This window comes from Natator depressus, chromosome 16 (assembly GCF_965152275.1).
Source record: "Natator depressus isolate rNatDep1 chromosome 16, rNatDep2.hap1, whole genome shotgun sequence".
Taxonomy (NCBI): Eukaryota; Metazoa; Chordata; order Testudines; family Cheloniidae; genus Natator; species Natator depressus.
The window spans coordinates 2,667,213-2,689,608 of NC_134249.1; the positions used below are offsets into that span (position 1 = coordinate 2,667,213).

Here is a 22,396-nt window from a genome sequence, read left to right on the forward strand (position 1 = left end):
CCTGGATCACTTTACCAGGCTCACCATGGAATCACAGACAGTCCTCTCAGACTCTCCAGTCTATACTGCCACCCAGGCAAGCTGAACTTTGTGATAAAAGGTTCTTTAAACTCCAAACCACACCACATCAGGTTTCTCCCAGTCCCAAGAGACCAGTCACCCCAGATCAGCTGGTACTCCAGATCTTACACCAAAGACAAGGCTGGCACCCAATTCTATAGTAAACTAACTATAGGTTTATTAGCTAAGAAAAGGAAATGAGAGTTATTGAGGTTAAAGCAGGTAAAATATATGCACAGGTGAGTCACAGTTTGTAACTCCAAGTGGTGTCAGTGATGTAATAAACTGCCAGTTTCCCAAAAGTCTTTCAGGGGCTGTGCTCTGCTCCTTAAAGGAGCAGAACAGGGCTAGGGAGGGCATTCATTCTTTATACGGCTTTAACAGCACAATGCATATGCTAACAAACTTAAACAAAGGCTTTGTTTAAGTTTGTTAGCATATGTATTGTGCTGTTAAATTGGTCAGGAGTCCTCAAGAGGAGTGGGGGGGGGGGGGGAACGACGGAAGGTGTTTAAAGAGTGTTTTTTATTCTGTTTCTCCCCATTGGTCTGAAATATCCATGACATTCATACTGCATCACATCAAGTCCAAATCATTAGAGGAATGCCTCTGCTTGCACTGACCAGAGGATGTTTGGATTCTGATGTCAGCCCAGTTCTGCAGCCTGATGGGAATCAGGTGTTGTCCAGAGTGTATATAGGATTCTTCTTTGCAGCCAAACTAGTCTAACATGCATTTTGCTAACTGGAACTGGAGCAGCAACACAAAGAAGACAAATGCCTCATTTTCCAGTTTTGTGGGTGAGAGAACTATAAGTGAAGATTATAATCATAGAATCATAGAATATCAGGGTTGGAAGGGACCTCAGAAGGTCATCTAGTCCAACCCCCTGCTCAAAGCAGGACCAATCCCCAACTAAATCATCTCACCCAGGGCTTTGTCAAGCCTGACCGTAAAAACTTTTAAGGAAGGAGATTCCATCACCTCCCTAGGTAACGCATTCCAGTGTTTCACCACCCTCCTAGTGAAAAAGTTTTTCCTAATATCCAACCGAAACCTCCCCCACTGCAACTTGAGACCATTACTCCTTGTTCTTTCATCAGCTACCACTGAGAACAGTCTAGATCCATCATCTTTGGAACCCCCTTTCAGGCTGTTGAAAGCAGCTATCAAATCCTACCTCATTCTTCTCTTCCGCAGACTAAACAATCCCAGTTCCCTCATCCTCTCCTCAGAAGTCATGTGTTCCAGTCCCCTAATCATTTTTGTTGCCCTCCGCTGGACTCTTTCCAATTTTTCCACATCCTTCTTGTAGTGTGGGGGCCAAAACTGGACACAGTACTCCGGATGAGGCCTCACCAATGTCGAATAGAGGGGAACGATCATGTCCCTCGATCTGCTGGCAATGCCCCTACATATACATCCCAAAATGCCAAAATGACACTGACATTCCTGCCTCAGGAATCTGCCAAGAACTTTGCTGAAAATATGTTCCTCATCTTAACGACGGAGCTAAGACTTATCACACATCTTCCCACCTATATTTGAATAAAGCTCCTTCTGATCTGACAGCTCAGGCATTGTCAGTTTCATCTAGAACAATTTACAAACTTGGAACCTAATCCTGTAAACCCTTAATCATTCGATCAATCCCATTGAAAACAATGACAGGTTTCAGAGTAGCAGCCGTGTTAGTCTGTATTCGCAAAAAGAAAAGGAGGACTTGTGGCACCTTAGAGACTAACCAATTAAATAAATAAATTGGTTAGTCTCTAAGGTGCCACAAGTACTCCTTTTCTTTTTATTGAAAACAATGGGACTATTTGCGTGTCTATGGACCACTTTTGTGGTAAGAGTTTCAGGAGTCTGTTCTGCTCCTATAAAAGAAGTTGAATCTCCCATTGAAATGCAATGTTTGGGTACAATATCATAATGCAGTTTAGGATACAGTTCTACTTAAAATTTGTCTTCTAATAAGTCACACATATGCTGAAATGGCTCCTCACCCAACTCCCATATTCCATATAAACAGACTGAAATACTAAGTATTTTGGGGGAAGTGAGTAGTTAAGCATGTTGGTATTTGTATATACAAACACCCATTTCATCACTGTACTGGAAAATATAGCTGAACTTAATTTTCTATGGAATTTGAATAAAGTTTAACAGCCCCAATTGTTTTCTGTGTTAATCAGTGTGAACCTGAAAAAATTACATGCCTTCTAAGAGAAAAGAATCAGTCCACACTTACTGAAAAAAAAAAAATCCTTCCAACTGGTGTTCAGAAGAGTGCTACAAGACACATACATAACCTCATGAGCAGAGGGCGGAGAGGATATCCTCCCACATTATGACCAGCAAAATAATAATAATAATTAATAATAAAATCTCAAAGAGGCAGAGGTTAACAGATTTGCAAACCTAAAAACCTGTGTTATGCTTTAAACCACCTCAGCATATACCAGGTTTATGAACATTACAAAGTTATCTGCACAGGAACACTGAAGCCCATTTGATAGCAGCCTTCGACTACCTGGAGGGGGGTTCCAAAGAGAATGGAGAATGGAGCTCGGCTGTTCTCAGTGGTAGCAGATGACAGAACGAGGAGCAATGGTCTCAAGTTGCAGTGGGGGAGGTCTAGGTTGGATATTAAGAAAAAGGTTTTAACTCGGAGGGTGGTGAAGCACTGGAACGGGTTACCTAGGGAGGTGGTGGAATCTCTATCCTTAGAGATTTTTAAGGCCTGGCTTGACAAAGCCCTGGCTGAGATGATTTAGAATCATAGGGACCTCAGGAGGTCATCTAGTCCAACCCTCTGCTCAAAGCAGGACAAATCCTCAATTTTTGGCCCAGATCCCTAAATGGCCCCCTCAAGGATTGAACTCACAACCCTGCATTTAGCAGGCCAATGCTCAAACACTGAGCTATCCCTCCCCCCTAGTTTGTGTCAGTCCTGCTTTGAGCAGGGGATTGGTCTAGATGACCTCCTGAGGTCTCTTCCAACCCTAATATTCTATGATTCTATAATTCTATGAACCTGAATGCGTGCCAGCCAGTATGCCCTCACTGACTAAAGGCTCAGTCACACCTGAACAGCTAAAAATTAACCTTGCCATTTTAGGCTAAATGGAGTCATGTCACTGGCTCCATCTCTGTTACATAACGGATAACAAAACTCCAGTGGGGCATGGTGCTGGCACATAGGGTCTCAGGTACGTGGTGTGATTTTTCAGAATAACTTTTAGGAATAGTCATGTACATGAAATAGCTGGTACTTATGATTATGCTATTTCTATGCATGTATATTCATCTTGGTTTCTGAAGTTATGAATATTAGCTATGTTTCCTACATGTTTGCTCCTGTGGTAACGCCCACAAGGTATTTAGCCAGCATACGAAGGGATAAGTCAAGCTGAATGGCCCATTAAGGAACACTTAGCTCACAATGGACCCTGGAAAACACCTGTCTACACTTAATGGACTTTTCCTGTGAACATTCTAACTAGTATATGGGTGGGGGTGATGGACATGTAACTTGCCCATGTGACTCCAAACACCATCTTTCACAGTGAGAACAGATTTCCCTTTACTTGGCACTTGGCAGAAGCTAAAAGGTCCATTTTGCCTCTTTTCTGCTCCAGCCTCTGGACTATGAACATATACTGAGGGGAGCAAGGGACTGAGGACTTTAAGGTAATCTGGAGCCTTCATATTTCCTTGATCCTTTGCAGATGGACTTATGAGTTAGATGTCATAGAGAGACTGTTCTAGCCTCATTGATTGCTGATTTCTCCCTTGCAATGGACAAAGATAAGATTTCTGCTGACTTTCTCACATGAGTCAGCAGCCTTTGATACCTGTAGTATAAGCAACATAGCCCTTGTTTGAGTGGTTTTATTCTTTCCTCTCCAAATGTCAAAGCCTGCTCCCATTGAACTCAATAGTAAAACTCCTTTTGATCTCAATAGCAACAGGATTTGGCCCCAAGAGATCAGAGAATGTGATTTTGATCAATTGCTTATCTGTCCAGAGACAATTCTCATGCACGTTCTGCCAGGCTGATTTTGATTGCCTCTCCTGTATGTCATGCTGAGGAAAATAATAAAACACTGTGGGCTGTCATTCTATCACGCTGCACATGGCACACACAGTTCTATGCCTCTTTTCCATCAAACCCAGATGGCGCAGCATCTTTGCTTTCCTAGTGCCTGGCAGAGAGCAACACTTAGATAAAGGCAAGCTGGCAGGAGCTTAGTTTGGACATAAGGGAGGCACTGATAGTGTGTTAAGGGAAAGTGGGGTGATTGTCCTTCCTATCCTTCTTTCATTTAAGAAGTTTTCAATTTGGGGTGCTGCTGGATCCTCAGTGACACCTGCAAGTACAGGTGGCACCAGGGGCCCAAAGCATCATTTTACCACTGCATCTGCAGTTGTAAAACTTTAGACAAGTAAGGGGGGTGTCGGCGGGGATGGGGAGAGCGTGGGGGCCCCGGGCTGGGGGCGGGGAGGAGTCACATGGAGGGTCACGTGGGGAAGTCACATGTCCTCTCTTCTGTCCCTCCCATGAGTGCAATACTGGCAATAAATGATTTCTACTTGCACCACTGATCTATAATACAAAAGTGAATTGACCTGAATACATTGTAGCATGACCTGGTCTGCCAGCCTCACAGAAACATTAAAGATTAAAGACTTTGTTGATTGCTTCCCCTCATACTCAGGGAGAGTAGACCTGCAGGTGAACTCATCCCATCAGCTTGAACTCTGGGGGAAGAGAATAAAAATCCCTGACAAGAAGGAACAGTAACTCTCTGCTGCTTGAACTCTGAGAAGTGAAGATTCATATGTCCCTTCATGCTTCAACCACCATTCCAGGGGACATGCGCCCATGCTGATGATGGGTTCTGCTCGATAACGATCCAAAGCCATGAAAACCAATGCATGTTCATTTTCTTATCTGAGTCAGATTCCACCTGCAGAAGGTTGATTTTTTTTTTTGGTTGTTCGGGTTCTGTAGTTTCCACAATGGAGTGTTGCTCTTTTAAGACTTCTGAAAGCATGCTCCACACCTCGTCCCTCTCAGATTTTGGAAGGCACTTCAGATTCTTAAACCTTGGGTCAAGTGCTGTAGCTATCTTTACAAATCTCACATTGGTACCTTCTCTGCATTTTGTCAAATCTGCAGTGAAAGTTTTCTTAAAATGAACAACGTATGCTGGGTCATCATCTGAGACTGCTATAACATGAAATATATGGCAGAATGCAGGTAAAATAGAGCCGGGGACATACAGTTCTCCCCCAAGGAGTTCAGTCACAAATTTAATTAACGCATTATTTTTTTAACGAGCATCATTAGCATGAAAGCCTGTCCTCTGGAATGGTGGCCGAAGCATGAAGGGGCATACAAATGTTTAGCATATCTGGCACTTAAATACCTTGCAATGCCGACTACAAAAGTCCCATGAGAATGCCTGTTCTCACTTTGTGGTGACATTGTAAATAAGAAGTGGGCAGCATTATCTCCCATAAATGTGAATAAACTTGTTTGTCTTAGCTGTTGGCTGAACGAGAAGTAGGACTGAGTGGACTTGTAGGCTCTAAAGTTTTGCATTGTTTTGTTTTTGAGTGCAGTTATGTAACAAAAAAAATCTATATTTGTAAGTTACACTTTCATGATAAAGAGATTGCATTACAGTACTTGTATGAGGTGAATTGAAAAATACTATTTCTTTTGTTTATCATTTTACAGTGCAAATATTTGTAATAAAAATAATATACCCTTTGATTTCAATTGCAACACAGAATACAATATATATGAAAATGTAGAAAAACATCCAAAATATTTAATACATTTCAGTTGGTATTCTATTGTTTAACAGTGCGGTTAAAATTCCAATGAATGTTTTAAATTGCAATTAATTTTTTTCAGTTAATCGTGTGAGTTAACTGCAATTAATCGACAGCCCTAGTAAATGGTCTTTCCTGGGGAGGTGGGATACCAGACTTGATAGATCAATTGTCTGATATGTTTCTGGTCTTTGCTCAGTGACTGGAAGATTTTGGATGGACTCAGATACAAGAGTTTTAGAGAGGGTGTCTGTGCTATGGCTACGAGTTACATTGTCTTTAAGTTTATTAACTTTTGCTTTTGGTGTGTCTGAGTACACATACAATGCAGTATGGTAATCAGAGTCTGTGTTCTGTAACTTGCTATGCCACTGATTCACTGTGAGGCCTTGGGGAAGTCACTTCCCTTCTCTAAACCTCAGCCTCCCCAACTGTAACATGGAGATTATACTGACCGAACTGACAAAGATCTTCTGAGGCTTAACTGATATTTGCAAAGTGCATTGAGAACACTGGACAAAATGCACTTCAGAAGGGTGAAATATCATTTAAGAAAGAGAGGCAAAGAGTGAAATGGACAAGCATTACACTTACATTGCTAACTGCAGATGGACAAACCCTCTTTGAAAGAAGCCAACAGCTAGATGGTTGTCCTTGGTAACTGTTTTATCAAAGGCCTAAGAAGAAAAATACAGACATGACACAAGTTAGCTAAACCACATAACAGAGCTAATGCCTGACAGATGTGATTGCAAGGCATTTGTTCGAGCTATGGAAGGGCATGGTGGCTGAAACCCAGGCGCAGTTCCTGTGTGGGGGAGAATGCATGTGAACCATCAAAATGATTTGTTGCAGATTAGAACAGTCCCAGGAGAAAGTGATGGAATGTTCCTAAAATAACCCTGTCGGGAATCAGGATTGTGGAAAGCAGACCCAGGCTCCTGTAAGCTGAAGGCCTATTTGCCTGAAGCATAATTGGCTGTTCACACCTGGAAGCACCTTGTATAGCCTGTTCTTGGCCACTTCGAGCAGACACAGATGAGCTGTGGGAAGAATCATTTTGGGTACCACTTGGTTTGAGAGGGGATCATTGAAAGCAGGTGGTGATGGGGTGGAGAGTGGGGGATGCGAAGGAGAAAATGGAAAGATTCCCCACCATGCACATAAAAGTCAGTATTCCTGCTTATCTTAAAACCACAGATGGGCCTACTTCCCAGATGAATAAAGGGAACCATTGTATAGCTGTGGTAAACTTAGTTCATGGCAGTGGGTGTCAAAGCAGAACGCCATCCAGGAAGGTTATTTTAGTTAGTACGTGCTTTTGGAGAGTAAGGGGTGCATCTCCTCTACCATGATTATAAATAGGCGAAACGCAGATGGGAATGGACAAGGCCTGAAATCCTGGATTTTCTATATACTGGAACTGTCTGCATTTGAAAAGGGAGCCGTGCCAAGGCTGGTGAAAAGCACAGACCCAGGCCAGACTGTGCCCTCACCCTACGCAGGGATATAAGGACAGGAAGGCTCCTTGGCCCTCTCCCTCCCCTGAATTTGCACACCCATGTGGGGCTGTAAGAGGGTCACTGTTGCTCTCCATGGGGTATGCTGCTGTGCCTCAGTTTTTCCACATTGCTGTATTAACCTACAGGAAGAAAATATCAGACATTCACTTGACCCACACAAAGCCCATCAGTTCCTCCTCTGGTCTGCAGGACTTCATGGCTCTGTCCCTCCACCCTTCCCAGGGCTCACCCAGCCCTTCCAGCCAAGCTTCTCCCTTCATTAGAGTAAAATACATCTTCAGCCTCAAAGAGCACCACAGGCACTGTTCTCCCCCTACACACCTCCTTCCGCTCTGCCTTTTTCAGCAACTGACCTTTTATATAGAGCGGGAGTGAGCCCACCCCTTCCTTCCAGTTGTCTCTACTGCGGTGTTTAAATGTTGCTTGTAATTCTTAGACTTGGGAGCACTGGCTGTTGGGAGTCTGAAAGGACAGGAAACAGGAAGGAGGGGGGAGGAGTTGAGAGGCTGGGAGAAAGCTACCGAGGGTGCAGCAGCAGCTTGGTAAAGAGGTTTCCACTTTGAAAATAAAGTCCTGTTGAAGCTTGTTAGTACCTTGCCTGGTTGATACAACACTCTACCCCATTGTGTGTTCTCTTGCAATCAATACAAACAGATGTGGCCCTTCCTTCTCCGCTAGCCCTGGGACAGGGTCTGTGCATCCCATTGCAGGGGCACATGACAATCACACAGAGAAATGCAAAACACACTGTGCTAGTCTAGACTCTCCATGCTTTTTTCTTTTTCCCTTGCACTGACCAGGTAAACTAAGCTGGCACAAGGAAAGAACACTATCCACCTCCAAACAGTGACAGAGACCCACTTCAGCTGGAGAAGTTTTGCTGAGTCCGGCAGAATTCTTCTGGGGACCTATGCTGCTGCAGGGCTCCTTCTAAACCCATCACTACCCATTCCAGCACTGCATATGCTTACACTGTTAGACATTTAGAACAAAATAAACTCGACTGTGGCGAGCAGACCTAGAGAGAATTCTTGTAAAAATGCAATATTTGTGAAATTATTCCATTGGAGAGCATAAACGACCAACTAACATTACTGTTAGTTAATGGGTACCCTCATGGCCCCACAGGATGCCAACATTTTTACGGCTGACTTAGAACAACGCTTCCTCAGCTCTTGTCCCACAACGCCCCTTCTCTACTTGCGCTACATTGATGACATCATCATCATCTGGACCCATGGGAAAGATGCCCTCGAGGAATTCCCCCAGGATTTCAACAATTTGCACCCCACCATCAACCTCAGCCTGGACCAGTCCACACGAGAGATCCACTTCCTGGACACTACAGTGCAAATAAGCAATGGTCACATAAACACCACCCTATACCGGAAACCTACTGACCGCTATACTTACCTACATGCCTCCAGCTTTCATCCAGACCACACCACACGATCCATTGTCTACAGCCAAGCTCCAGGCCTGCGTGGAGCAGGGGGGCTGCACTTAGAGTCTGTGGGGAGCAGGCATGGGCTTGGGGTCTGGGGGGAAACTGTCCCCCAGCATGAGAGGTTGGAGCAGAGCGGGTTGGGGCCGGGTTGCTCCACTTCCTGCTGCCCAGTGATTGCAGGGCAGGCCCAACCCTGCACTCACAGGGCAGCGGGAAGTGGAGTGATCTGGCCCCAACCTGCTCTGCTCTGCTCCCCTGGCTCCCAGCCTTGGTACTTGGGGGCAGGAGGGAACTGCCCCCCAGCATTCACCAGTGGCGCGGAGCGCCAGACCCCTGCTGCAGTCCCCCAGGATGTAGCTCAGGGGAAGGGGTGGAGTGGGGGTGGGGCGGGGGCAGAGCAGGGGTGGGAAGAGGCAGGGCGTGGGCAGACTAGGGGCGGGGGCTATGGGGGAAGGGGTGGAGTGGGCGTGGGGTGGGAACAGGGGCAACTTTCCTGGCGGGATCAGCCGGCCAGGGGATCAGGCTGGCCGCTGGAGCAGCACACAGCTGTGTAGGGCACCAGGAAATTTGGGGCAATTTGGTTCCCCAAATTTCCTGATGCCCTATGCAGCTGTGTAGTTTGCGTATGGGTAAGGACAGCTCTGGTAATAACCTTTCATCATTAAGTCCAGTTTGTCTGGGTGGTAAGTTTGTCTGGAGCTCCGTGAACATAAGAATGGCCATACTGGGTCACACCAAAGGTCCATCTAGCCCAGTGTCCTGTCTTCCGACAGTGGCCAATGCCAGGTGCCCCAGAGGGAATGAACAGAACAGGGAATCATCAAGTGATCATAGAATCATAGAATATCAGGGTTGGAAGGGACCCCAGAAGGTCATCTAGTCCAACCCCCTGCTCGAAGCAGGACCAATTCCCAGTTAAATCATCCCAGCCAGGGCTTTGTCAAGCCTGACCTTAAAAACCTCTAAGGAAGGAGATTCTACCACCTCCCTAGGTAACGCATTCCAGTGTTTCACCACCCTCTTAGTGAAAAAGTTTTTCCTAATATCCAATCTAAACCTCCCCCATTGCAACTTGAGACCATTACTCCTCGTTCTGTCATCTGCTACCATTGAGAACAGTCTAGAGCCATCCTCTTTGGAACCCCCTTTCAGGTAGTTGAAAGCAGCTATCAAATCCCCCCTCATTCTTCTCTTCTGCAGACTAAACAATCCCAGCTCCCTCAGCCTCTCCTCATAAGTCATGTGCTCTAGACCCCTAATCATTTTTGTTGCCCTTCGCTGGACTCTCTCCAATTTATCCACATCCTTCTTGTAGTGTGGGGCCCAAAACTGGACACAGTACTCCAGATGAGGCCTCACCAGTGTCGAATAGAGGGAAACGATCACGTCCCTCGATCTGCTCGCTATGCCCCTACTTATACATTCCAAAATGCCATTGGCCTTCTTGGCAACAAGGGCACACTGTTGACTCATATCCAGCTTCTCGTCCACTGTCACCCCTAGGTCCTTTTCTGCAGAACTGCTGCCTAGCCATTCGGTCCCTAGTCTGTAGCGGTGCATTGGATTCTTCCATCCTAAGTGCAGGACCCTGCACTTATCCTTATTGAACCTCATCAGATTTCTTTTGGCCCAATCCTCCAATTTGTCTAGGTCCTTCTGTATCCTATCCCTCCCCTCCAGCGTATCTACCACTCCTCCCAGTTTAGTATCATCCGCAAATTTGCTGAGAGTGCAATCCACACCATCCTCCAGATCATTTATGAAGATATTGAACAAAACCGGCCCCAGGACCGACCCCTGGGGCACTCCACTTGACACCGGCTGCCAACTAGACATGGAGCCATTTATCACTACCCGTTGAGCCCGACAATCTAGCCAGCTTTCTACCCACCTTATAGTGCATTCATCTAGCCCATACTTCCTTAACTTGCTGACAAGAATACTGTGGGAGACAGTGTCAAAAGCTTTGCTAAAGTCAAGAAACAATACATCCACTGCTTTCCCTTCATCCACAGAACCAGTAATCTCATCATAAAAGGCGATTAGATTAGTCAGGCATGACCTTCCCTTGGTGAATCCATGCTGACTGTTCCTGATCACTTTCCTCTCATGTAAGTGCTTCAGGATTGATTCTTTGAGGACCTGCTCCATGATTTTTCGAGGGACTGAGGTGAGGCTGACTGGCCTGTAGTTCCCAGGATCCTCCTTCTTCCCTTTTTTAAAGATTGGCACTACATTAGCCTTTTTCCAGTCATCCGGATCCATCCCCTGTCACCCATTCCCAGCTTCTAGCCCAGGGGTGGGCACACTTTTTGGCCCGAGGGCCACATCGGGGTGCAAAAGTGTATGGAAAGCCAGGTAGGGAAGGCTGTGCCCCACAAACAGCCTGGCCCCCACCCCCTATTCACCACCTCCCACTTCTCATCCCTGACTGCCCCCCTCAGAACACCCGACCCATCCAAACCCCCCTGCTCCTTGTCCCCTGACTGCCCACTCCCAGGACCCCCCACCCCAATCCTTCACCCCCAGGATCCCACCCCCTATCCAACCCCCCTGCTCCCTGTTCCCTAACTGCCCCCCTGACCGCTAGCCACACCTCTGCCCCCTGACAGGCCCTCCCTGGACTGCCATGCCTTATCCAACCCCTCCTGTTGCCGCCATCCCCTTACCATGCCGCTCAGAGAAGCAGGAGCTCGCAGCCCTGCTGCCTGGATGGAGCCAGCCATGCTGTCCGCAGGGCAAGCTAAGGCTGCGGGGGCAGGGGGACAGCAGGGGAGGGGCCGGGGGCTAGCCTCCCTGGCCAGGAGCTCAAGGGCCAGGCAAGGACGGTCTCACGGGCTGAATGTAGCCTGTGGGCTGTAGTTTGCCCACCTCTGTTCTAGTCTCTGCAAGGGACACCATCCCTGCCCATACTGGCTAATAGCCATTGATGGACCTATCCTCCATGAATTTCTCTAGTTCTTTTTTGAACCCTGTTATAGTCTTGGCCTTCACAACATCCTCCAGCAAAGAGTTCCACAGGTTGACTTTGTATTGTGTGAAAAGTACTTCCTTTTGTCTGTTTTAAACCTGTTGCCTATTAATTTCATTTGGTGACCCGTAGTTCTTGTGTTATGAGAAGGAGTAAATAACACTTCCTTATTTACTTTCTCCACATCTGATTTTATAGACCTCTATCATATCCCCCCTTAGTTGTCTCTTTTCCAAGCTGAAAATACCAGTCTTAGTCATCTCTCCTGATATGGAAGCTGTTCCATACCCCTAATAATTTTTGTTGCCGTTTTCTGAACCTTTTCCAATTCCAACAGAGCTTTTTTGAGATGGGGCGACCACATCTGCACACAATATTCAAGATGTGGGGGTACCATGGATTGATATAGAGGCAATATGATATATTCTGTCTTATTATCTACCCCTTTCCTAATGAGTCTCAACATTCTGTTCACTTTTTTGACTGCCGCCGTACATTGGGTGGATGTTTTCAGAGAACTATCCACAATGATTCCAAGATCTGTTTCTTGAGTTGTAACAGCTAATTTAGACCCCATCATTTTATATGTATAGTTGGGATTATGTTTTCCAATGTGAATTACTTTGCATGGTGAGACTAATATAGTAATTCAGGAGTGCCGATTTGTTACTGGCTTGGTGATATCTAATTATAGAATATACCACTAGATTGGCCTCTCAGTTGTAATCCACTGTGACAATTACATATGTTTACCATTAATGAGCCACTATCAATTCACAGCCACATTGGAAAAACCACCAGGAGATTACTTAGATGTGCCATCACATATAAATCTAAGACACAGTCTTCACTGATTGAGGAAGGGGGAGAAACAGAATGTGAGAGAAACTGGCTTGTTCTCAAGAGTCATGAGCAGGAACAGAATTAGATTTGTCTGATATCAGGCAACCGTAAATTACTCTGAAATATGTACTGTAAGGTTTGTTCAGTAGCAAAGTATAATTTTCTTTTCCTCATTCTATCTGCGCTGTGGTAATACAAATAATAATAACTAGAAAATCTCCTAGGAAATAATATAATTGCAGATTTCCACATTCCATTCAGAGTTAACCATCTTTTCTCTTTCCCAGATAAAAGTAAACACAAAACACAAGATTCCCTTCCTACATTTTTGACTTGCTTTACTTTTTTTTCTTTTGCTCACCTGCAAGGCTCCCTCAGGGTTCCCTGTTAAGAGATGCACACAGCCTATGTTGAAATAGATCCTGGAGGATGGCTCTTCGATATTGGAGAAGATTTTCAAGGCAGAGTCCCAGTCCCCCTTATCCATAGCCAGAATTCCTTCATGCCAGCCTCTTACGAAGTCTCGATATGCCATTTTCTCTCCGTATACCCAAATAAAACAGATTCCTCTCTAAAGTCCTTCAGGGTCTGGCTACCTTGGCAGCTGCCTAAAGCCTCACCCAGGTCTTTGCTGACAGACAGGTGCGCCTGCCTGGAATTCAGGACTAACAAGGAAGTTCAGCAGCCTCTAAGTCATACTTCGCTAAATACTCCCTTTATTACTCAATGGGTTCAGAAACACAAAGATTTCAAGGAAATGAGCAAAAGTAGGAGGAGTCATCCTAAATATCTGCCGGAACATAGACGGTGAGATTGACATTTCAGTTGCACACACTTGTGTATAACTGAATGCAGGTCTGGCCTCAAATCTGTATAAAGCATATAAAACACAGATTTGTTCACCTATTGCATTGTACTCTAAGTATTTCACTGTATTTCACAAAGAAAAGGTGGAATGCATAAAATTAGATAGGAAGCACTTTTGGCCAGGTGCTCTGCCTTTCTCTGTGTTCTGTGAAGGGCCTGGGAAGCTTTTGGACACAGTCAAAAATAAAATAATCATATTAATACAATGCAAAAATGTTACGGCCAAATGATTCAGCACAGGATCCTAAACTTCATGCACAAAATATGTTCAAACTCCACATTTCACATGTAAATGTAGGATTTATGTTCACAATTTAAACATTAGGGTTCTGGCTGAAACCCAATAAAAATGCTTTCCAAAGCCAGTTAAGGTTGCTAAATGACAACAGTATAGTTACCTATCACCTAATTTAAGTGCCAACTACTTAAAATCAAGGATATGAATAGTTAAGGACTCTGAAATCTCACGCTGCCCACATAATAAAGGAATCTGTTATTCCTGTGCAGTATAAAAAAGATATGTTCTATCATAATCCAGCAACCTCCTTCAGCAGCACAAGAAAGAGAGGCAGCTAAACAATTACTAAACCAATTCAGCAGTAGGAGAGGTAACTCACTGCCCAATCTTCCTCTCTGGAGTTTGGACAAGTCATGGCTCCTTTGCCAGTTTGGAGCCCTTTTCTTACTTGGAGAGACCCTCACAAATTGTAAGCCTGCTGAATCCACCTGGAGTATGTGGCTGCAAAGAGTGGGTGTGTGTTCTGAGTAACAAAAAGCCAATTTGATTAGAGACAAAAGAAGGGTACAAATAGGTCTCCCTGTTTGTGCAGCTTTTTTGTATTGAATGGTGTTGTGCCCTAGTGAACCAGTGGGTTCCTCTGCTTAGCATTTGGAATGACAGTCTAGTCCTAATTGGTTAGTCTCTAAGGTGCCACAAGTACTCCTTTTCTTTTTGCGAATACAGACTAACACGGCTGTTACTCTGAAACCAGTCTAGTCCTAGTCCCTCTTTCTGGGGATATTAGGGTTGAATGGCAGTATCAAGAGCCCATCTATAGTTAAGAACCATATCCATTTTCTTTTCAGGGAGAGGAAGAACAGCTCTCCTTACACGCTGCTTGGAAGGTTTCTTTCCTGTGCCAGTAGCAACAGATTCTGTCGAACAGCAGATCTCCAACTGAGTCATTTTGTGGGGCACTTTATAAGATATGTGACAGATCTTTCTGTGGTGCCATATCACGTCAAATACACCCCAATCACTTATTGCTCATTTTACAAACATTCTGCAGACTAGGAATTCCATGAATCATCGGTGTGCCAGAGCATCACCTGAGAACTGCTGCTGCTCCCCTTTCTTTTTGGCATGAAAACAATTCTGTTGATTAGCGACTTTGGGAAGCCATACTTCTGTATTTACATCTCATAACAGAATTTGATATTTTTCCTGTGCTAATTATGCAAAGTCTCTTACAAGAGGCTCTTAAGAAAACTAAGTAGCCATGGGATGAGAGGTGAAGTTTTATCTCATTAGATATTGACAGCGAGGAGACAGAAAACAAGAAGTTTGAACTAATGGCAAAAGGTTAACAGTGAGTTGCCCTAAGATCTGTATTAGAACTGGAGTGGTTTAACATGTAAGCAATCTGGAATAAGGCATGACAGGGAGGTGACAATATCTGTTAATTACACAAGATTATTTAATTTTAGTCAAGGCGAGGCAAGACTGTGAGGAACAAAACTAGCTGACTGGGCAGTATGATGGCAGAGAAGATACACTGGCAAATGAAAGGTTGCCCACAGTAAGAAATAATTTAACCTATGTATACACGTTTTTCGGATCTAAAGGAAATGTAAGCACTCAGGGAAAAGACCTGGACGTCACCGTGGATAGTTCTGAAAACTTCTGTTCAATACGTAGCAGAAGTCAAAAAGCAAGGAAAATGTTAGGCAATCAAAATAACAGGAGAGAAAAGAGGACTAAAACCATTATGTAAACCGATGTTATATTTTCATTCAGAATGCCGAGTAGTTACCCCAACTGAAAAAAGACAGAGCAGAAAGAGGGGCAAACAGCGATACAGAGCTCCTGATGGGCTGGAGCCTGGGCGCTGGGACCCTCCATCCGCCGCAGGCTCCAGCGCCCGGATTCTAGCCCCATGGGAACACACACGCCGCCCAGCAGCAGGGTCCTTCCACCCGGGTCAGGCGCCCTGGGCTCTGCGACTCACTGCTGGGGTTCCCAGTAAGACTGGGGCAGGCGGGCGGGCGGGCGGTGGCGACGGGACAGGCTCCGCAGGAGGCAGTCTGAAAGGACCGGCCCGTACCGAGACGAGCCCAGGAGAGGGGACATGCGAGGGCACCCAAAGCCAAGGCTGGAGGGACACCGGGCGCCCTCCTTTACCCTTCGCACAGCACCGGGCTGCGTGTGGGCCGCGACGGGCTGAGGGCCAGACGAGGTGGGAGCTGAGCTGGGGAGCAGGCCGCTGAGGATGCCCCATCCCCCAGGCAACCCCGGGCTGGCCCCCGTCGGGCCGGGCACGCGCGGGCACGGGGGCGGGGCGGCGCAGACACCGCCTGGGGGCGCTCTTCAGCCAGGCACGTTCCCGCGCCCGTCTCGGAGGGGCGGCTCCGGCCGGCAGGCGGCGCTGCGGCGCGTGTCCCGGGAACCGCCCGCCGGGCGGCGGGGAAGGATTTGGGCGCCGCACGCCAGAGCCCGGCCGCGGCTACCGGCTTCCGGCGCGTTGTCAGGTGAGTGGCTCCGCAGGCTCCCCCCACGGGCCGGCAGCGGGACCGGGCTGGACCCGGGGGCAGAGCAGGGCGCGGCCCGACTCTGTGCGGTGCCGGGGCCCAGCCAGGCCGGGCGCGGCCCCCGGGACGGCAGGTCCCCGCGGCCCTCGCTGCAGGGGCCCCTCAGGGCGGGCGCTGCCCTCGGGGCCCGACGCTCCGCGCTGAAGAGGCGGGTGGCCGCGGGCGGGGTCGGGCCGGCCCCGGCCTCCACCCCACCCCACCCCAGCGCTGCGCTGCGGCCGGTTGCCGGCTGCGCAGCGTTAAGCGCGTCGCACGCTTTTCGCCAGGGCCTCACTTGGTGAATAAAAACTTGAGACTCCAAAAGGGGAGACGGCAAACATCCACCCACGGTTTAGTTATTGAACATACAGCTGTGGCCAAAGGCCTCTGGTATTTTTGGAGACAAAAAACAGCTTCGGGAGACTTAATAGGAACAAACCTGTTAATTTTTTGGGTTGTGGGGATTTTTTGGTTTTGTAAAACGGAGAACTGAGACGTATTAGTTGGCAAATGCTGCCTTAATGAAACTTGCCATGCAGTGCTCTTTGCTAACACGCTAGTAGCTAAATTCATGAAATTTCCAATTCTTACCACAGAAGGCCACTAATGGTGAATATTTTATACTGTAATCTCTGGTTGGTTTTATTATGACCCTTCATCTGTAAGCTGTTGTTGAAATAAAATGATGGAAATATATCACTACCATAAATCCCTCCTTTCCTGGTACCTTTAAGTGAAGTGAATTTGCAATTTTCGGCACTGCCATTAGATGCCAGTATGGCACTAAGGAGCTGTGAGAGTTGCTGGATGTAAGATCATATACAGTTCAGTGTTTATGTAGCATCCTTCTTACACAGCATCACAGAATGCTTTAGGGAAAAGAGAAGAGGAAGATTTTCAGTTGGGGATTTAAAAAAGAAATTGCCTCAGGTGACAGTATTCCAATTAGTTGAGGCAGAATAAGTAAGAGTGCAAACAGGTGATATTATGAGGGGAATATTATTATGTTAATCACAAACTGCAGGGCTTTAAATAGGAAGAAATATGCTTTGTCTACACTAGCACTTTTGTCGGCAAACGAGTCAAGGGTGTGAAAAAACACACCCTCATAGAATCATAGAATATCAGGGTTGGAAGGGACCTCAGGAGGTCATCTAGTCCAACCCCCTGCTCAAAGCAGGACCAATCCCCAATTAAATCATCCCAGCCTCGACAAAAGTGTTAGTGTAGACAGTGCTATGTTGGCAGGAGATACTCTCCTACCAACATACCTAACACCGCTCATTGGCGTGGTTTAATTATGCTGGCAGGAGAGCGGCTACGTGGAAGACCTTAAGGTCTGTAGTGTAGACATTGCAAGATTTAAAGTAGTGTCCAAATGCTGAAACTGAGCAGTAGATGCAAAGAAGCTGTCCCATTATAGAGCTTTTTATGAACTATGTTGAAATTCCTCAAAAACAAACACATCTGCCCCATCTGATCAATATATAAACCATGGCCATGACAGAATCTTGTCACGGCTGAGCAACAGTCTATGCAAGTGATCAATGCAGTGTTTCTCACTATCTTTTCTGTGCTATCATCTCCAAGACTGGGAATAACCATTGTCTCAGAGACAGAGAAATCTCTGAAGCATATGGAAGTCTCTAAAAATTAAAATGTTGATTTTTTTTAATGCCATTGGGCCAGAGCTATGTTTTTTATTAAAAAAACGGATAGGGTTCAGTGTATTTTATTAGTAATAATACTTTGTCCTTTTATATCGTACCTCACATCTCAAAGTGCTTCACAATTCTTCCAGGTACTCTAGATAGATTATGTTATCCACTTTTTTACTCTGAGGGAAGTGACTTGCTCATGGTCATACAACAGGTAACCTAGGATTTCTGATTCGCAGTGCTTTTTCTAACATTTACGCACAGGCAACAAGAAGATACTCCAATGTATAGTGAAATACATCCCAAAAATCCAATGTATGCCTGGGTATAAGTTCCACAGACAGTCTTTTATGGATGGGGAGATAGAATCTACTGTAATTGTGTGCAGAAGAAGGAGCCATATTTAGCTCACCTGGTGCACAGGTAGTTTTATAATAACTTTTTGTGGAGTTTTGCCCTTGCAGTAATTTAACAAAGGGTTTTTGTTAAAAAAAAAAATCAGTGTTTTTATTCTAAGACATATTTAGTCAGGGGAAGGGTTTGAGCAGCTCGTTTGAAACTGCATCAGACTAATATTATTCACAGAACTCATTTGTGAGTTCAGAGGAGGAAAACCAACCCCATAAAGTTTTGCTTTGAAGATTTTGTGTACCTCCATGCCACAAAAAGTTTCTTTTCCAAAGACACTTAACAGTGTTTGTTAGTCCTTAAGGTGAACTGTGTTAAAGGTGATGCAAAGCTGAAATGAGCACAGCTCTTGGAAAAAAGTAGCCCCATGTGAGAACAGAAACATGCTCACTGTACTCAGTGTACATCACACTGGAATTCTGATGATCAAGGTGTTTGTTAGATATTTCATAGAATAGAAAAGGGATAAACTGGTATTTCACAATGTGTACGTGTGCTCTGTGGCTTTTAATCAGCCCCTGCTCTTCATTATGCAGCTGTGACCAAATAATGTAAATGTGAGGGTACTGACATTGTAGAGCAGTTCCTTTCTTGTTAACATACTCTGTGCTCTCATTGACATGTTCTTTACTACAATCTTACAAAGCAGTTTATTCGTGGACATTGTTGACGTGCATTGTGATATGTTCACACAAATCCTGGCACATTAGCCAAGCTGTGCAGATATGTTTTATAGATGGGATGTACAGTAATGCATGCTCTATATGCATGCTCTATTGAATCTCGCTACTGTGAATTTCTGTGGTGCATGTCTTGCTCTTTCATCAGCTAGTCAGATGAGAAGAGCAGCTGGTAAATAACGGTCTCCAGAAACTCACCAGGATATAGTGTGAGGCTGTGGTTTCTCTGGTAGCAACAGTTAAGGTTGCAAAAGGTTTTCATTATCATCCCATGTTTTCTTTTGCTCATATCTTTCCCCAGAATTCTCATTCTGGACTGAAAGTTTCCATGCTTGGTATATGTTCGACGGTGATTACTTAAAATAAGAGGTTTCAGAGTAGCAGCCATGTTAGTCTGTATTCGCAAAAAGAAAAGGAGTACTTGTGGCACCTTAGAGACTAACACATTTATTTGAGCATAAGCTTTCGTGAGCTACAGCCCACTTCATTGGATGCGTGTGAGCTGTAGCTCACGAAAGCTTATGCTCAAATAAATTTGTTAGTCTCTAAGGTGCCACAAGTACTCCTTTTCTTTTTACTTAGAATAAGTTTCATATAAATTCTTTCAGTCATGTTTGGGTTATGTGTCTCTGAAAGAAAAATTCCCACTTTAAGAACATTCAGGAACATTCAGTGTTTTTCCACTGCTGATCTTTTAAAAGTAGTCTTCCCCAAGGAAGGAGTTGTTAAGTCAGAAAAAGAATTGGGTGGAAAATAACAAAATCAATTCATGTGGGATTGAGCACAGTAGGAATTTTGCACTGCTTGCAGAATGCATATGTAAATGTTTGCTGGATACGAGTTACTCACTTTGGTTTTTGTCAGATATAAAATGGCTTAACTTTTGGGAAAATATTAATAATAATCATATTTATTATGGTAGTGCCTAAGGGCCAAACAATAATGGGGCCTCGTGCTAGGTACTATACAAACAAAAGTAGGATTGTATCCGTTTGGGATTGAAACTTCACATTTTTGGAAACAAAGGAAATAGATTTTGGCATTTTGAATTACGGGACAGAATTGCAACTTTTTTACTTTCAACTCAGAAATTATCAGGGTTACAAACTCTATGCAAGGCATGTTATATCATGTTATATTTAGTTATATCAAAGGGAAAGAGGCCTGGGAGAAGTTTGATAAAAATTGGCCACATAATTGAAAAATATTTTTTCTGGTTAGCAATTGCTGCAGTTGCCAGAGGGACATTACATGAGTGTGAATGGGAAGGAGATGGTCTCTCTGCTAAGCTGTGGTCCATGTGGGATGTGGAAATGTGGCACAGTTAACATTGCTTTTAAAATGCTTAACTTTTGCATTTTTCACTCTTTAGTGATTTTAACTGTGCAACCATAATATTACATTAGTGGAGATTTTACATTTAGTAAGTAGTAGAGATGTTAGCAAGTGTTTAAGGCCCCCTTTCAGGAAAGCAATTAAGCATGTGCTTAAATTCATCCCTATTCAGGTTAGCACTCAAGTACCTGCTTAACGTTAAGCGTGTACTTAAATTCCATTGACCTCAGTGGGACTTGTACATGTGTTTAAGAGCTGTCCTGAATTAGGGACTAAGTATGTAGAGAAATGAGTAAACTCTGACAGGTTTGTTTAATTCCTTTTAGTGTATACAGTGGAGGAATTATTCTGTCATCACTGAACAGGCAACACATGCACTGTCCTCCTTCTTGGGTAAGTTTGCTGGTCCACTAGACCTAAATTTATTTAAGCTAATATTGATGGGTAGTTCTGTAAGATGGATGGCTCTGTTTTCATAGTTTGACAGTGAAATTTTAAAAATAAACTTAAACTGTGCTCTGAAGACCAATTTTATCGTGACTTGTCCGGTGTAGAGTTTGTTCATGATGGGACGGACTGCACCAGATCAAAAAGCATATGGTGCATGTTTGCAGGGTTCTGCTAGCATATTTTGTTCATGTAGATGCATTAAAGCAAACCTGAACAAAGGCAAAGTCACAGCTCTGAAAGCTTGTAGCAAGAACTTGCTCACCACCATTATTGTTTATATGGCCATTCTTACTGGTGATATCCTTTCAAACAAGTGTTTTATGATGTTTTATGATATGGCAGTCATATTTGGGAACAGATTTGGGAGGTTCCTTTACCTTTGATCTGTGGACTTTATATGTGATTCCCATTGGCATTGCAAAGGTTGGATTCATTTGTGTCCCAAGTCATGCCATTTCATTTCATGATCCAGAATGTTAGAGTGAATTTCCATATTTAGTACATTCAGACTCCTTTGAACATAGTAGAAGCCCAACTAGAGAAGCCTAGAGGATCTCACATGTCCATGCTAAGCAAATAGGATCTCAGTTTATAAGGTCTCTTCAAAATGACCACCTCACTCCAGTTCCTCGTAGACATAGTAGATTGTGTAGAACTCAGTTTATGTGCCTTGGAAGGGCGACACTGAGCTGTTGGCGCTTTGGTTTCAAGTGTGTTGTTCTAGGTATTTTTAATCTGAAGTTTAGACAACTGAACCATCAAGTAGCAGGGCCTGTGGATTAAAAAGTAACCCAAAGACATTTGCAAAGAAGTAATTCACAAATTAGCTCTATTTGATTTATTTTTCCCTGTTGTTCAAGTGGGAATGAAGTGTGGCATAGTCATTAAAAATGCCATAAAAATCTGATTCCATTCTGAGCACAGTCACCCCTGTACCTATTCTAAAACTTAACCTTCAATTTCACTAGGGGGCAGTCTTTCATATTAAAAATATTTGGACTGCCACACAGATCACCATTAACAAGATTACATTTCTGTTAGAGAGATAGATATTGATGTAAACATAATTCTTAATTTGGTGTTCTGCAGAGTACAAAGTTTAGGATCTGGGATATATCACTCATACTGTGTGTGGGAGGTACTAGCGGTCTATCAGCTAACTATCACACTTTCTTAACTATGGATTTAATTACCTAAATAATATGCTTTTATCAGTGTAGTTACACTATGGATTGGCATGACCCCATACATGTGTTCCCTTGAGAGCTGTTATAGTGCCTTTAGTATTTTTTAATGCTCCCATCACCATTTCTTTAAAAAAAAAAAAATCCTCTTTAAATATAGAGCACCAAAAACCACCCCCATTAACTCTGGGGTTCTAATCCCAGCACTGACTCCCTCTATGATCATGGCCAAATCATTTAATATCTCTTCTTCAGATTCCCATCTATAATATGCAGGGTAATAATTCCTACCTTACAAAGAGTTTGTGAGAATGAATGAATGAATGGGCATAAAGT

General features: G+C 44.4%; 2 protein-coding genes across 5 annotated transcripts in view; one reads left to right on the forward strand and one right to left on the reverse strand.

Annotated features, from left to right (window-relative positions):
- The window catches only part of NOXA1 (NADPH oxidase activator 1), a 37,832-nt gene extending 24,606 nt beyond the window's left edge, over positions 1 to 13,226 (reverse strand). Inside the window, exons 1-2 of the mRNA XM_074973600.1 lie at positions 13,053 to 13,226; positions 6,502 to 6,584 (exon numbers count right to left, since the gene is read on the reverse strand). Of these exons, the coding sequence (XP_074829701.1) occupies positions 6,502 to 6,584; positions 13,053 to 13,226 (257 nt within the window). The remainder of the gene's footprint in view (positions 1 to 6,501; positions 6,585 to 13,052) is intronic.
- Positions 13,227 to 16,216: 2,990 nt separating this feature from the next.
- EXD3 (exonuclease 3'-5' domain containing 3) overlaps positions 16,217 to 22,396 on the forward strand; it is a 584,821-nt gene continuing 578,641 nt past the window's right edge. For all 4 annotated transcript variants that reach the window (XM_074974168.1, XM_074974170.1, XM_074974172.1 and 1 more), the window contains exons 1-2: positions 16,217 to 16,306; positions 20,753 to 20,819. The gene's annotated coding sequence lies outside the window, so the exon portion shown is untranslated. The remainder of the gene's footprint in view (positions 16,307 to 20,752; positions 20,820 to 22,396) is intronic.